At 32.4% G+C, this 17,727-nt stretch overlaps 2 protein-coding genes across 3 annotated transcripts in view; one reads left to right on the top strand and one right to left on the bottom strand.

Moving 5' to 3' along the window:
- Window positions 1-2,965: 2,965 nt before the first annotated feature.
- LOC143051825 (uncharacterized) lies at window positions 2,966-15,809 on the bottom strand. The gene is made up of 3 exons (XM_076224798.1): window positions 15,706-15,809; window positions 10,362-10,488; window positions 2,966-4,985 (listed from the first exon to the last, which is right to left on the bottom strand). The coding sequence occupies exons 2-3, from the start codon at window positions 10,486-10,488 to the stop codon at window positions 3,007-3,009; spliced, it is 2,106 nt and encodes a 701-aa protein (XP_076080913.1). The 5' UTR covers window positions 15,706-15,809; the 3' UTR covers window positions 2,966-3,006.
- The window catches only part of LOC143051824 (uncharacterized), a 25,270-nt gene continuing 23,338 nt past the window's right edge, over window positions 15,796-17,727 (top strand). Inside the window, exon 1 of one of the 2 annotated variants that reach the window (XM_076224795.1) lies at window positions 15,796-15,911. The gene's annotated coding sequence lies outside the window, so the exon portion shown is untranslated. The remainder of the gene's footprint in view (window positions 15,912-17,727) is intronic. The other variant, XM_076224797.1, reaches the window with a different exon arrangement.

Genomic DNA, 17,727 nt, shown 5'->3' with positions numbered 1-17,727 from the left:
GTTTGAGTTCTTACTTTTCAAATCCCTTAAGTAATTTTAAAGATTTTGAATTCTAAAATGCCTCAACGTCGGAAATTCATGATTTTCTACCCCAGAAATAGATACATAAGCTTATTTGGAAAAAACCTTTCATAATTTTGGGGCTTCAATGCTCTTTTTCTTCATAGAAACTTTGTCCTTTTAAACTTTTTTGATTCGAGCCCTCGTATGGGTCTTTTAATGTCCTTCAACTTTACTTTCCGCCATACAGATGATGTTCTCTCACTAAATAATTCAAAATTTGGTGACTATGTTGAACGCATCTATCCCATCGTACTAGAGATAAAGGATACAACAGATACAGTTAAGTCGGCCTCATATCTTGACTTACATCAAGAAATTGGCAGAAAGGGTCGGTTGAAAACAAAACTTTACGACAAAAGAGATGATTTAAGCATTTCATTTGTGAAGTTTCCATTTCTAAGTAGCAAAATTTCAGCAGCACCTGCATACGGGGTATAAATCTCCCAATTGATACAATATTCCCGTGCTTGTTTTTCCTATCATGATTTTCTTGATAAAGGGTTGCTGCGCTCACAAGGAAGCTATTCAACAAAGAGTTTCAAATGGTGAAGTTGAAATCATCCCTTCGTAAATTTTACGGACGCCACCACGAGTTGGTTGACCGTTATGGAATAACCGTTTCACAGATGTTATCGGATATGTTCCTTACGTTGTAACTACAATCCACTTCCCTTTCATGAATGTAACCAAATGAGTTGACTATTTACCGGCTTTATTATAACACTAGCAACACGACGGGTGCCACATGTGGAGCAGGATCTTCTTACCCTTCCGGATCAACTGAGATCACACTCAGTTTTTGATGGGGTTCGTGTTACTTATTCTTTAGTTTTCTTTGTTGTGTCATGTGTACTATTGTTTGTCTGTTGTCTTTTTCATTTTCATTTTTAGCCATGGCGTTGTCAGTTTATTTTCGATTTGAGTTTGACTTTCCTTTTGGTATCTTTCGTCAATCTTTTGTAAACAAAATGCGTGTCTGGTGCAACAAATATTTAAACCATACCTATGTCTAGTCACTGAACCATAAAAACAAGGTAAATGACAATTAAGATACAACAGATGGAAACATCTTAACACAAGGCATCTATATAAATGGAATTATGCATCAAGGTCCACCCTTTAATAAAAGTTGTATTACCCTTCCACTACTTGATTAGCATACACATTTTATTTAAGACTAAGATTAACAGTGGGTATTGCTATGTGTTTCTTTATTCTACATTGGCTAGAGATATAGTGGAAAGGTTGAGATCTTACAAAACATGCCAAATTCTTGCGCCTGTCCCAAGTCAGTAGCCTCTGGCATTTGTTAACCTAGTAAATTTTTTAACTTTCATTGATATTAGTTTATGATATTGTTTCGGACTTAAGTGTGACGTCAATTTTAACTGAACTGAATTTTTCGAAAAACTAAGGATTTTCTTATCCCAGGAATTGATTACTAGTACCTTAACCGTATTTGGCACAACTTTTTGAAATTTTGAATACTCGATGCGCTTCAACTTTGTACTTGTTGGCTTTATAACTATTTTGATATGAGCGTCACTGATGAGTCTTATGTAGACGAAATGCGCGCCTGGCGTACTAAATTATAATCCTGGTACCTTTGGTAACTAGTACACAATTGTATTTAGCGTCCAGCTGAGGACCATCTCCGGGTGCTGGAGTATTTCGCTGCATTGAAGACCCAATTGTGGCTTTCGGCTCTTGTCTGCTCTTTGGTCGTGTTGTCTTTTTGACATATTCCCCATTTCCATTCCCACTTTAAACTAAGCCAAAGTATTAACGTGAATATACCATGACTGAGGGGGCGACAACAAATATTCTTCATGGAAATGAGATAGGCTAATCCTTATAAAAGAGGGACGGAAGATACCAGAGGTACAGTCAAACTCATAAATCGAAAATAAACTGACAACGCCATGGCTAAAAGTGAAAAAGACAAACAGACAAACAATAGTATACATGACACAACATATAAAACTAAAGAATACACAACACGAACCCACCCAAAAACTGGGGGTGATCTCAGGTGCTTCGGAAAGGTAAGCAGATCCTGCTCCACATGTGGCACCACTACTATAAAATTACATACCAATTAAGGGAGCTACCATTTGATTTTTATGGGGGGCTAGGATGAAAAATTTTGTCCTGCATTTTTTTTTAGTTGTAATCTCTGTCCTGCCTTTTTATTTTTCACTCTATTCGGTCCTGCCTTTTTTTTTATTAGTTTATCCTGACTTTTTGTACCTAAATTGTCATCCTGCCTTTTTTTTTGGCAAAGTGTCTCATCCTGCCTTTTTTTTTTACTCAAAACTCCTGTCCTGCCTATTTTTTTTCAAATTTCATCCTAGCCCCCCCATAAAAATCAAATGGTAGCTCCCTAACATTGGCCTACCACTAACGGTTCCCCTTGAACTGTTCTAATCACAAACTAGTACATGTAAACAAAGCAAAAGTTTCAAGGTCAATATACTACGACTGAGGGGGTGGAGTCAAATAATGAGATATTACAATGCTTGTACAACTGCATACCAGATATCTTTGACCTTTCATTAGTGGTTCCTCATATACTGACCTAATCACAAACTAATACATGTACATGTAAAATAAGCAAGAGATTCAAATTCAATATACCATGACAGAGGGAGCAGGGCCAAATTATCTCCTTGGAAATAAGATATGCCATAGCTAATACAACTGCATACCAAATATGATTGACCTACCACTTGTGGTTCACCATAATCTAGACCTAATCAGAACTGTTGATGCCGCTGCAGCTTCTGCTGGAATCAGCATATCTATGTTTAGCTTTTAGAATCTATCAAGGTGAGACAAAAACAATGAATACCAAATGATGGATACAGATTAAACTGGTTAAACGAGTATTGAAGCAATGGGCTGTTTGAGAACTATTTTATCTGAATTCTAAAACATCTCAATTTACTCTGATGATTTTAAATAAAAAGTGTCAACATTGTTTCCCACAGTTTCATAGTTTTCCAGACGAACATTTTGGAAGTTTTCTGGAATTATAATGCATGTCAATGAAGATGGTGCATTGTTCCCAAACTCTGTTGAGAAATTCTGGTTGTTGTTGTCTAAAACAATTACAGTATTTTTTGCTTGCTCTGCATTCTCATGAGTAGAACTTTCTTTATTCAGGTTTTGTTTTTGTTTTGCTACAAGACAACGATGCTTTTTGGAATCAATGTGTCTGTTGAAATGAGACTTGTTCCAGAAACTCATACTGCAAGTTACACATAATAATTTGTTTTTATCCAAATGACTTTTACGGTGAATATTCAGAGCAGAATTTGTTGGAAATGTTTTCATGCATTCGGAACACTCAAAAGGTTTCTCGCCCGTATGAGATCTCACATGCCGGACATGAACATGTTTCTGTCCTGTCCTTTTACCACAGTGGTCGCAGGTATATATCTTATTCTTGTAAGATTTTAGCTCCTCCTCTGACATATGGTACTTGATTTTATGATTTTTTAACCCTTCAGTTGACCTGAATTCTTTGTCACAAGACACACATTTGTATTTCTTATCTTGCACATGTGTTCGCAAATGTAATCTTAATGTAGAAGGTAGCTTAAAACACATTCCACAAGATTCACATTGATGAGGCCGTATAGTACTATGGGATATCATATGTCTATTAAAAGATATCTTCTGTATAAAACCTTTCCCACAATCGGCACAAATGAACTTTGACCCATTTATGTGTTCCTCCATATGCGTCTCAAAATCTCTTTTTTTAAAGAACACATCAGAACACTTTGAACATCTGAAGACCCTGTCTTTGTGAACATCATCTAAATGTTTGTTGAATTCCAGCTCTGTTTTAAATATAGACCTACATCCCTCACATGTGGTAGTAGTTTTGTGTTGTGTTTCTAAATGGTGACTCAAATCTTCTCTTTTATCAAAACACTCGGTACAAAATCGACAGATACTGACTTTTAGACCGTGGACTAGCTTCTTATGAGTATATAGATATTTTATGCTCATGAAATGTTTGCCGCAAGTTTTACACTGGACATTTGCTATATTTTTCTTTAGGCAAATATTTTGCAATTTATGTTCAGTGAATACTGATTCAGATTCAAATAATGAGTGACATGGAAAACAATAGGGTCTTAATTCTTGATGGATCTTCTTTAAGTGCTTTTTCACTGATTGTTCATTATAAAATATATTTTTACATAATGGGCAAGTCACACTTTTCTTACTTGAATGCATTTGTTTGTGTTTCTTTAACTGCTTTTCTGATAAAAACTGCCGATGGCAAAGGTCACAAGAAAAGTCAGTCCTTTCTGGCTTATTGTTCTCTTTAAATACAGTTTTGTGCTTGTCAATATTGTGTGACGTATGTTCAGCTTCAGTTACAAAAATTAACTTGCAAAAGCTACATTCAAAATTTCTTTCACCTTCTAATTCTCCTTTATTTGAGCATGATGCATTAAAATCTTGATCTTCATCTATTTCAGATTTGTTTTTATCAAAATCTTCATCTTCATCTATTTCAGATTTGTTTTTATCGAAATCTTTATCTTCATCCATTTCAGATGTATTTCCATTTGAATCGTAATCAACCTCAATTTCAATATCCATATTGATATACTTATTGGGCTCTTTATTTTCCAACCTTGATGACTTCCTAACAGCATTAGTTTGCAGTAGTTTTTTCTTTTCAATCAAATTTTCATTACATTGAAGTTTAGCCTGTTGTGAATCCATAGGATTTTTTGACATTATAACTTTGTTTATGAAAAGATCTTTGCCTTTGTCTTCTAAGTCTTCTTCCATAGCTAACTCTGAGTTTGGGTTTCCTATTTCATCTTCTAAAGCAATAGATTGAATTGTCTCAGTTTTCCATGTGACGCTGCCATCTGTAGCTAAGCCATATTTATCTAAATAATAAAATATAGCAGTTAGTTTTTTTATTGTTTAGTAATAAATATATCACATGTATCAGCAGATGACTGAACATTAAAAATTGTTTTTAAATACTGTAAATGTTGTCCATAATTACTGGTGTTTCTTTTTCAACTGTATTTTCTTCTTGTTTATTTTCACAATGTGATTTTGCCGGAGTTGGGTATATATATATTTTTTGACATCCTCAGTGAAGACCTATACATAAGTGAATCAAAAGATTTGGATGACGAAGTGATTTATATTAAAACTACAGGACCACCCAGATTTCACACCAACAGTTACGGTTACTTAGTCGAGGAAAAAGAAACACCAATAATTATGGACAGCGACACAACGTATGAAGGACGTACTCAACAGATAAATCGGTGAGGAGGAATTAAACAAACAATTAACAGTCAAGGAAATTCACAACATTTACAGTATTTAAAAACAATTGACAATAACATTTAACTTTTAACTTTTTATTTCAATTTATTTCATTAATTTACTACCTTTATGTACATACATTTGTAATCTTTTCATTTCATTCATACATTGGTAACCAGGAACAACAAAGACAATGGAGTAAATACATTATGACGTAATAATTTTGATACCATTTTTTTGTACTTCAGTCATCGTAAATCATATAAAATTTGTCCCGGCATCGATCTAATCGGTGAAACTAGTCGTCATAATAAACTTGCAGTTCACTTAAGCATTGTTGTCAATCCAGCGTTTTTCATTTATTTTTTTTATTGAAAACCCTGCATACCATCGGGTATCCTCTTTAGTGACTCTACTTTCACTTCACAACTAAAGCGTTGGTTTAGCAGCTTCTCCTTTAATTTGTGTATTTTATTTTTATTGTGGTTAAAAGGTCAATATTTTTAATAGCTCAGAGTCCTTCACCCCCTCCTCTAACTCCCCCCCCCCCAAAAAAAAAGAAAAGAAAAGAAAAATTAAATAAATTAAATACTTGCAGCATGCAGGCATTATGATATTTGTCAGTTGATCAGAATCCTGTCGTTTTGTTTATGTGGTGCAACTAATAAATTACTGAGACTAGTTTTCTAGTTTTCTTTTTATTATTTAAGGAACTACAGTTCATTTAGCTTAAAGAGCAACTGTTGAAAATTTTATGATACATACACAGGACAATGCAGTTAAAAGGGACAAACATGTGATTCAAGATGCCAAGTCCGTTTTTGCATGGGCTTCACAGTCTGAATCATCTATCAATTATATGTGGGTTGGAAAGGATTCAATCGCTCAAGCTGATATAGACATTAAAACTACTGAACTAAAACCTATTAAAGGAACAATGTTGTTGCATGCAGTTTTTGGACATAATGAATCTACTATAATTACAAGGGAAAAGTCCTGCTTTTGTGAGGAATGCTTTGTAGATGGCAAGTTGTGCCCAAATAGTGTTTGCGGGGGTTGGCAACAACATGAAATCAAGTCTGTGTACGCACCAGTGGCAGTTGAACAAAATGTCCAAACAGAACCAACAAATGTACTATACCACAATGGTGACTGGACAGTATATCAAAAAGACTGGTATATTGGGCAAGTCATTGATATAGACATTGATGAAGGAGATTACAACATATCCTTCTTAACAAAAACCAAACTTCTGGGAGCATATAGTTTCAAGCATCCAACGAAGTCAGACATTATGTGGTTTTTTTCTAGTCAGATTCTCTGTACAGTAGACGAACCATCACCTGTAGGAAAAAGTGGACATGCTTTCTCTCTTTCACCGGACACAGTTATCAAAATTGAAAGACTTTTTCTTGAAAATTCCTCCGTAACAGAACATTGAATATAAATTGCTTTTTCTGACAAATTGTTTTCAATTATTAAATTTTTTTGTTTGTCCATGTTCATTAGTATGAAAACTTATAACGTTTGCTACTGTATAATTGCAAATATATATGACTGACATGAATTATTTGTTCTAAAAATAATATTAGATTCCTCCGTAACAGAAATTGATGTGTGAATAAATGAGTAGATACTATCAAACATGAAACATAAAATACATTTATGAACTTCATCATCTTTGATGTTCAATAATACATATATATAATAACAAGGATGTCATATTATTTCACTCTCAAAAATCTTGATTAAACTGAATTCCTCCGTAACAATATCATTGATTACTTATTGATTATCATTTAAGTAAAATATATTTAAAATATGCATACACTATATCTATATCAGATAGAGGTTTATAACCGAACTTAAAAATGTTAATAATCTTATATTGTGCTGTTAAACCAGTTGTGTACAGATAATGGCATATAAGGTTTGTTTTATAATCTAAAAATACAAATTTAATCAAATATTTATCCATTAAACTCATAAATTTCACTTTTATAAACATCATAGCGTACCGTGTTCATCAATGTAGATCAGTTCTATACATATACAAGTTTAAAAATCAGAAATTGGCTTGGCATTTTTTAATTGTTTTAAAAGAAAAAAATGCATCCTTGGGAGTTATTTCTTTGTTATGGAGGAATCTGATGATAAAAGATTAGACGAAAGCGCTTGACTTTGGATATTCGTATCTTTAAAAGTAGTTGAGATTTGATCAAGATATTTTACAATTTTAAAATTCAATATATTTCAAAAATAAAAACGAATACAGTTTCTAACTATTGAGATTTTATTTCTTATGCATTTAATATATCCCACTGCATGACTTATATGAGATTGGGCGAGAAGTCATTGGTCTGAAAAAAGACTTCTACTTTCATCATCTACCTTTTGCTTAAAATTCACCCCTTTGTTATTTGCAGAGAGCATGTTCATTCAGAATTAATAAAATCGAATATGGTTAAGATATTTGGTATACAACTTTTTAAAACAAATATATTTTAATGAACAGCTGACCATTTTCCATAGTTTGACATTTATATACGCTTCCGTGTGCATTATTGTTAAAACCTATCTTTGGCAGGTAGATATAAACGAAACTTCGTTAAAGTTAAGACCATTCAAATTATTTACTGGTGACATTATACAGAAGCTGTGGCGATTCCGTACCCAAATTTCCCGCACAGATTTACGATCGATGTTCAAAAGATCATTTTATTTCTTAAAATATGACAGTTTGAGACGAGTTTACCTTGCAAGCAACATTTGTCACTTTCAATTAAAATAAATCACTCCTTGCTATCGTTAATCAAAGTTTATTTTAATTTTTCAACTGCAAATAGGGCTCTCATTCATAATTTTCATCGTAAATATCTTTAGCAATGTGTATTCAAATTTATCACATGTATTGAACACGTTCATTGGTCGTGTTTAAATAGATTCTTCTTCTCGACCAATGAAAAAATTCGTTATTTAAATGGTCAAGTAATCACACACACAATGTGTAAATACAATGTATTTGCGATCTATTTCTTCAATTTCTGCACTAAAGTTTTTAAATTTTAAAATTTTCTTCTAAAAATATCTATCTTCTTGATGATCATTTACGCTATTACATGATAACAGAGTCCGATAAGGCTGAGATTAGCGTGGCTCAGGTAAAACTAATTATCACTGACCGACCTCTCAGCGATGATCAGCAACTTGACAATTTTAACCAACATTTATTATGAAAATGTGAAAATATACACGCTACGTGATCAAGTATCAAGGGACAGCGGCCAATTAAGACGCTGCGGGATTTAAGAAAATATTATGAAGGCGCTGCGGCACCGCAGCGTCATATCGGCCTGGGGAGAACACTGAGTCATGTACTTTTATTTTTATTGTTTTTGAAAGAAGATGCTGAGGTTAAATGTATGAGATTTATTTTCTGTCAAAGTTTCAATGGCTAATAGCTCTAAATCAAGGACACCTTTTCTTTTTCTGCTTTTTGAGCTTTATCATATGATATGCATGATATGTATAAACATACTACCAATGTATTTCAAAACAGAGTAGTGGACATCCTTATTGATGTAAGTCCTAGAAGGAATCATCGTCTTAATTGTATATCTTGTAAATACATGTATGTATTGATGATCATTTTAGTTATAAACAATTTCTTATAATCTTGTTGATAGGGCCAAAAAAAAAAATAGGTGTGTTTCCTGTTGCATGCCCCAAAAAATTAGGGTCGGTAGGTAGGTATTTTTTTTTTTTTTTTTTTTATTTTTTTTTACTGGCCTGCTTCGGTTGTTTTTTGTGTATTTTTATAATCAGTTTGTTATTCTTTCAGGTTATTTTCATCAGTTCATTGTATAAAGTATACAAGATATGAATAGTCCATGTTCAAAAGTTGCAGAAGACTTGGCCAGGACTTCCAGCTTATAAAATTTTCAAACTTTTCAGAACTGATATGCCATCTGTACGGGTCAGGCTATAGTCTTACACAGAAAGCCCATCAAAGTCTGTCTCAGCAAAGACCTGTTTTATAATCAGTTTCTTTCAGACAATTTAGTTCACAGAACTGATGCCAGCTTTTCTACAAATACCAAATATTAATAACATGATAGAGGGATGGGTGAAAATCTTTGAAATTTTGATTATATACTAGCTGTTTAAAAGAAAATCAATTACAAATTGAGTTTTGGGGCTATGGTTGAGCAAATATCAGATATTAAAATTAAATTTAATCCTAAATTGAACGTTTGGTTTCCCTCTTGTATTAGAAAAGACTGTCAGAAGTAAATGCCAAAACATTGTAAACTTGTTATACTGTCAATTTTATTCCTATAAAATTATGAACAAATTATAAACATCGAAACAACCGAAATGTTTTTCTGTATTATTGATAACACACTTTGACTGATGGCCATAGCAGAAGCCATGCCGTTGTTTGACTTCAATCTGTATCACACAAATGCTTACTGTATTAAAATTTTATTTGAAATCAAACGTTTAAAAGATGCCATTCAAAGGCTATACTAAACAAAAACCGTTTCCGGAAAAAAACGAAAAAAATCCGGATTTTATTTATTTTTTTTTTTTCCGGGAAAAAAAAGTTAGGGTCGGCGCCAAAAAATTAGGGTCGGTCGGGCGACCGGAAACACACCTATTTTTTTTTTTGGCCTAGGTGAAACAGGAATGCTAGAATGGGAAAACCAGATATTTTGATGAAGTTTCAGGTTTGTTTGGCCGGCCAGTCATGTTCTATGGCTTTCATTTAAAAGTAATATCATTGGCACTTATAAAATTTTACCTCTATTTATATTGTTTTGGTACATTTGAAGTTGAATGATCTGATATATGTATTGGTACATTTGTAGTTGAATGATCTGATCTATGTATTGGTACATTTGTATGTAGTTGAATGATCTGATGTATGTAAGCTTGTGTATATATATATCAATTTAATGTTAAAAGTAACATATACATACCAGAACAAAACTGTATGAATTTCTGAGTTACATCTTTGTCTTCTTCAATAAATTGTCTACCAAGTACGGAGCCAGTTACTGCCCATGACTTCAGCTCTATATTCAATCTAACTGTAAAGGTTTCCATCTGAAAGTTGATCAACATAGAACTGTTATACACTTTCTAGTAAAGAACTTTATGTCCAAATGAGGCAATGTTAAAAAGAAAGATAACGGTTAAAGCAAAAAATTAAATTGGTTATATGGTAATAAATATAGTTTGAATAAATAGTTGATGAGAAGATGTATTTAATTGCAAAGCATTTGACAATGTTATTCATGTTGATGTTATGTACAAATTGAGAATGTGTCCAAAGGGACACAGATGATGCCCCAACTGGCATATAACGTTATAAAGGGACATAACTCAAGAACTGTAAAAGTGAAGCTGCCAAAAATTGAACTTGAACCGAGTTTAGAGGTAATAAGCATTATTTACACATTTCATTAAATTTAGTTGAGACAAACTTAAGTTAAGAGAACAAAATGAAAAAAATCTTTAATTTTTCCACTTGTAAAGGGGCATAACCCTAGAATGGTAATGAAAGTGCTTGTAATCACTGAATGGTAAGATTGTTTTAATTTATTAGTTGGTAGTAAAAGTGAATACTGCATTGTGTATTGTATATAGCATTGATTTAAGTTGATTCAATTACTATTCTGGACAAAGAGAGATAACTCCAATTTTGTTTAATAAGCATTTAATACACATTTCATTAAATCTAGTTGAGACAAATCTAAGTTAAGAGAACAGAAACGAAAAAATTCTTCAATTTTTCCACTTGTAAAGGAGCATAACCATAGAATGGTAATCAAAGTGCTTGTAATCACTATGGTAAAGATTGTTTTAATTTATTAGTTGGTAGTAAAAGTGAATATTGCATTGTTTATTGTACATAACATTGATTTAAGTTGATTCAACTACTATTCTGGACAAAGAAAGATAACTCCAATTTTCAAAGAATATTTCATAAAGCATTGGTTTTAGGTGATTCAACAACCATTCTGGACAAAGAAAGATAACTCCAATTTGTTGTCTTGAAACTACAAAAATGCTTGTTTTTGGTCCCTTTTTGGTCCATTATTCCTAGACTGTTTGCCCCATAACCCTTAAAATATATCCAAACCTTCTACTTATGGTAGTACAATTTCAGAACAATTGAAATACTTATACACAACTTATTGTTCTGACACTAGATAAATGTTTGTTTTAGGCCCTTTGGGCCCCTAATTCCTAAACCGTAAGGACCTTAACCTCAGAAATTAATCCCAACCTTCCTTTGTGGTTATAAACATTGTCTTAAAATTTTATTGATTTCTATTTACTTATACTAAAGTTATTATCTGGAAATCATACCAATATACGAAAAATCTGTTTACCTGGATCATGACAAATATTTTGACAAATGAAGATTTGAATTTAATACAATTTTTTAGTCTGTATCTCAATAAAAATTTCCAAATGAGATGGGAAAAAAACCCACAAGCATGACAAGTTAAGGTGAACAAATGGAGTTATCCCTCTTTGTCTAGCTCTGTCTCCTAATGTTCATCATGTAAAATTGTTTTTAAATGTTTCTATATTTGACTACTTTGTTCTTATTTTTAATTATATATATATACAATCAGTATTTACATGTATGTTACATTGCATTTGTTGTTATTGTGAATATTGTTTGAATTTGTTATTTGTATTGATTCATACAATGTAGGTTCTTAAAAGACATAAACAAGTCGACTACTCTTCTCACCTTCAATCGAAGATTCAATTCTACAATTTATAGTTTTTTTCTTAATTTTTTCTTATCTTGCTTTCTTTTGAAACAACCTTTTTAAAATCTTATACATAATGCTTTTCATACTATATATTTTTACATACACTATATTCACTTAAATATGGAGTATTTTCCCACTTAATAAAGTTTATGTTGTAATTTAGTTAATTTAAAGTTAAGAAAGTTTAGGTAGTAATTCAATTATTTTAAAGCTTATTTGCATATATGATATTATTTATCTGAGTCTGACATGGTCAGCTCAGTCAGGGGAATTACTTTTGATGGATTAAATTTTAAAATAACTCTAACCTTTACCATGTTGAAAATTAAGCAAGTTAAAATATTACTTATATTAGTAGACTGCTTTACATTTGTGAACCTTTTGTTAATTGTATTTGACAATGTTTGACATAGAATATGAAAAAGATGTAGTAATAAGAGTTGTCTCATTGGCGATCATACGGTATGATTGCCAATGAAACAACTCTCTATAAGAGACCAAATGACAAAGAAATTAACAACTATAGGTAGAAGTCCATTCATACAGATTTTTCTGGTCTTATAGCTACATATTCATCTTTTCTACTGATATAATAACTAGAATCATGCAAATAAATTTAAGAAAAAGGCTTTTAAGATCATCATACAAATATGACACTTTTTCTAGACCACAAAACAGCATGCGCAAAATATGTCGCAAAGAATTTAACCTTTAAAATTGTTGTTGCGCACTAAAACCCCCATGGGCACTTTCAAAAGTTGGCAGGTATTGATTGATCATATTTAATTTAAGAAATAATTGATACAAGCTATACTTTATTGTAGTTTTAACATGGGTAGGCATTAAATTCATGATTTTTTTTTGCCCAAGCAATAGTGAGAATATAATGCCTAGCCATGTTAAAACTACAATAAAGTATAGCTTGCATCAATTATTTCAATTCCAGGGGTTAAGAAATCTACTAGCCCCACTCCCAGGACTACAACATTTAGACCTTGGCAGGGATAATTCAACTATATAGTTAAGGGCCGCTTTGCTGCCCCTAGATCGGCCAGCGGCCCCAAAAAAATGCACATGAAAATGAATTCCCAATTCAGGAAAATAAAATAATCAAAGAGCAGATTGCTCTGAGTGATACGATTGCCGTTGTTTCTTTGACACATGTATACATGTAGCTGGGTAATATTATTTTCAAAACTAATTCAACTGCACATGTAAAATAGTTACAAAATAGCCAATCCCGGATAAAGGTGTATGAACAATGTAATTAGACCTATTTTTGTACCAAAATTCCAAGTTTACTTTCAACAGCAGTCACTGAGATTCAGAGTGAGAGAAGGTATTTCACTTCGTATCTTATCACCTATTTTTCCTACATAAATTCTAGGAGGAACCCCATTCCTAACTCTTTAAATATTTAATTTCCTTTGGGTCAGTGATCATGACTCCTTTCCGTACACATTTGCGATTGTTTTAAATATAATACGACGTTTATTGACAGAACGAGCTAATATTTGAAATGTTGATTTGATTCAGAATTCACGGAAGTTACTTCACGGAAGGGAGACAAACTCGAAACGATAATATGGAAGACTCCATTTCGCCTGAAGGGGTGTTCTACGATGTGGACTAAATTTATTTTAATTTAAATGATGCATATGATTTAAAATTATGCAACAACAATAACCCTCAATAGCAAACATACATAAAAAAGATCCCATGAGTTATAAATTAGTTAATTGAGTGGGGAATCCAGAGCAACCGTTCAATCTAAAACCCCTGAAGTCAAGAAAACTATACGCATGCGCATAATTCCCAAAACAAACCCTGGAGCAAGAACGTATATTAAATGTTTATTAAACGACCTAGATGGTTCTCTATTTCTTTATGGAAGTACAATCTCAAATAAAAGTTTCATAACGGTAACATATAAGAAAAACTCCACTTCAGTTCTTATATGACAGAAATAGATTTATCGGAATTCAGAGAACTCTCGCATTTTATCAAAACTGGGAATTCCCTCTGACGTGTTTCTAAATTTATAAAAACACTAAATATGAACATTGCTTAATTCTGATTTTCCGTGTTGTTAAAAACACGCATATGAGTCAAGGGAATTATCAAACATGAAGATTATGAAAAGAACATTATAGGAAAGTTGTTTAAGTTCAATCCCTTTGTTTGTTTTTACCTTTTAAAGCAAAACAATCATAAAAATCTGAGATGTTCCTTAATGTTTAGAATAAAACGATTGACGTGAGGGCAATGCTCTGAGCCACCGGTATAAGTCTACAGATTAATATGTATCGATCTTGTAAAAGCAGATCGCCCAGCATGTTGATAAAAATGGGTGTCAAAGCAGATCTCGGCAGAGAGAAAGTTCAAATTTTGATATAACATTGATGGATCAAGTTTAATGAGCACAGATCTCGTAAAAGAAGATTGCCCAGCATTTGAACTGATTTGTACAAGCTTTAAAATAGAACAAGTAACTCTGGGTGGATCTTGTACTTTCAATATCGATGTGTCAGTACAGGGGGTGGTATTGTACATTGCTTATGCAACCTGATTTTACCTCCTTCTGTTTAATTTATTGCAATATAAATGTGAATCCCTTTTGACAGCAGAAACCTGGTTTTTGTCAGATATAAATTTGAAACATGTGCTGATAATTCTTTTACAAAAACGTGATGATTCTATTGTATCTGTACCCACGTATAGCAGTGGTCAAGACTTGTATCATCCCCGGATTTGGTCAACTCATTTTATCAGAATTTTCAGTAAATATTCAATTATTGATTAATTGAATTCATATGCTAAATGGAATATTTTTTCCTGATATAAGTTTTGAATATCCAATTTGCAAAAATCTACTGTGCAATGCCGGGAATGGATAAAAATTGTTAAGTTTATAGAATTTATTGTTATTGCAGCAAACTCTGATTTGTAAGGCATACTAGGGCTAGCAGGTCAGTTTTGATGGGCTAGTAGTTCTTCCAACAGGGTTAGTAAAATCTTGCAACCAATTAGCCCTGGGTTAGTGAGCTATAACAAAATTTCTTTACCCCTGAATTCTGAATAGGACAATTAAAGTAATTTCTTTGTCCAATAAGTATAAGTGTAAAGGCGTTTGTGTAGGTTCTTCCATGAAAAGCATCCCTTACATGTATTTGTTTGTAAAGAAGAAAACAGCTGGCACTGGGATTTTTCAGAGAGAGGAGTTATTTATTGTTGCAAAAGTTAGTATCAAATAATTATTCACTTGAACTTCGACCTCACAGAAAACACCAGTCTATCTATAAAAGATGTACTGAATGATCATACTAGGATTACAGTACTGTCTATTGACAAGCCCCAGGGAATATTTTTGTTATATATCTATGTCAACAGATGATTTGCTGTTCCGTGTTCCGTCACTTCGACAACACGACTGATGTTTTACTTTACTATATTTTTTGTGCTTCGAAGAATATACTGTTGTTTCTGTTATATGAAAAATAGCTTCGTTACATTCTTTGATTATACTAACGCTTTAAATAAATAATGTAAATAAGGAATTCTAATTCTTTCTCTGTGCTCTTTCTGATTTTCCACTTTCCGGAACCGGTTTCGGATTACTACTTTTTATTCACTTCCGCCCACACTCGACTTGTTCGCCATTTGCAAGATTACACTATTGAGTATCAAATGAAATCAGTAAGAAACACACATTAATACACAGAAGCTGACACAAAGGTTATTAACTTAATTCAGAATGAATATTTTAAGAACAGAAAATTGTGGCTCGACCTCAGGAACTGGCATACTCGGGTCTGCTTGATTGAGCATGTGCTCCGGGGGAGGGGAAATTAGCAAATTAAGGGGGCTCGCGGGTCTAAATCAAATTTTTTATTTAATATAAGATTTCGCCATTTTTTTCTATAAATGAACTTTATCTTATACCTAATAGAAAAATAAAATAAAAAATGGGGGTCACCGATCATTTACGCTCACAATCTGACTTCGAAAGAAGCATACATGTTTTTCTGTTGAACTAATAGGAGAAAAAGAGGTAATATCGAAATAAAAAACGAATTTAATTACAGAAATCGCTTAAATTTTACAATTATTTAGTTAATGTATAGCTTATTTGAAAACAATAATAAAAAATATAGGTCACCGATGAGTAAAAAAAGATATTTCAATTTTAATGACAAAAAATAGCATTTTTGCACCAAAGGGAGATAATTTGGAGCTTTTTTCATGATATAAACATTTTCAATGTCACCTGGGGCCAACACGAATTGATTTTTTGGAATAATTTTTGTACCACACGATAAAGTAACAACTACTAAAGGCAATAAATAAAATTTGTAATGAAAAATAAAAGTTTATTTTTTTTCTGAAAATCTTATACCCGCGAGCCTCCTTAAAATGTATCAAACGCAGTGAGAAGTAGACTTTAAGTTCTTAAGATTAATATGATACCTGTGTGATATGTGCAATAAAAAAAAACCTATTGTTTCTTTCAATTGTGTCACAATATAATGAATATTATAAAATTATGAAAATTAAAAAAAAAATAATGTTGGTTTAACACATGTTTACCAGTCTCAAAGATTTGTATAGTAAGACTACTGTATAAATTCATACCTGTCTGTAATTATGTTAGAACTGTCCTTTACCGTTAGTCATAAAATTAGTCCAAATAATTATGACCTGGCAAGGCTTTTTTTTTCTGAGACGCCTTCCTGTGACAATCTCCCAGAAAAAAAAAATTAAAATAGCCTTGCCAGATGTCAGGGGTGTGGAAATGCTATGCCCGACTCGCCCGACTCGTACATTTGAACAACGGGACAAGTAATTATTTTTGTCTTGGTTGCCCATGGACGAGTAAAAAAATATACAAGACAAAGTTCAAATCCAACAAAAACATAAAATTAATTTCAAAACGTATAAAGATGTTTAATTTATGTAAAAGAAACCAATGTTCAGCAAGTAAAAACATCAATGTTCATGACGATAAATTTACATAATTAAAAGGTGGGCATGAGCAAGACAAAAAGAGTCATGAGTCGAGTAGAAAACCTTAAATGCAAATGGAGGACACAGCTAGAGTATTTAAAAAAAAAAGAAAGCGAGAATTTCAGACATCGTGGATATCAGATTGCCCCTGGCTATCTATGGAAATTCGAAAAATAGATTAAGTTTTTGTCCTATTTACAGATGAAATGTCAACATTATTTGTTGTCAAGTGGAAAATAAAAGGGACGCATTAATTGCCCATCAAGACAATGATAAATAATCAAGAAAAAAAACAAGTGTGTCAGTTGAGAGAAACACCACAAAATCATGCAATAGTTATTATTTAGTTTACATTTCTTCTATCACTGTCCTCACATTTAGTATATAGATGTACGTATATATAGATGTACGTATACCTACTGGCTACAATTTTTATTCAAAAACTGCAGCAAAATTGTCCTTTATATGTCATTTCATTGGTTGGTTTGCTGTTAGGTTTCTGTCCCATTGATGTCAACCCATTTCCTACTTTCCTAATGTTTTACAC

Source organism: Mytilus galloprovincialis, chromosome 11 (assembly GCF_965363235.1).
Source record: "Mytilus galloprovincialis chromosome 11, xbMytGall1.hap1.1, whole genome shotgun sequence".
NCBI classification, from domain to species: Eukaryota; Metazoa; Mollusca; class Bivalvia; order Mytilida; family Mytilidae; genus Mytilus; species Mytilus galloprovincialis.
Note: the sequence above shows the minus strand (reverse complement) of the source record. Positions and strands in the feature narration are given on the sequence as shown.

Excerpts from the sequence above, each read along its gene's own strand:
- LOC143051825 (XM_076224798.1), bottom strand. The coding sequence starts at position 10,488 with ATGGAAACCTTTACAGTTAGATTGAATATAGAGCTGAAGTCATGGGCA. Across the intron at positions 4,986-10,361 it reads ATTCATACAGTTTTGTTCTG|ATAAATATGGCTTAGCTACA; the intron begins GTATGTATATGT and ends TTTATTATTTAG.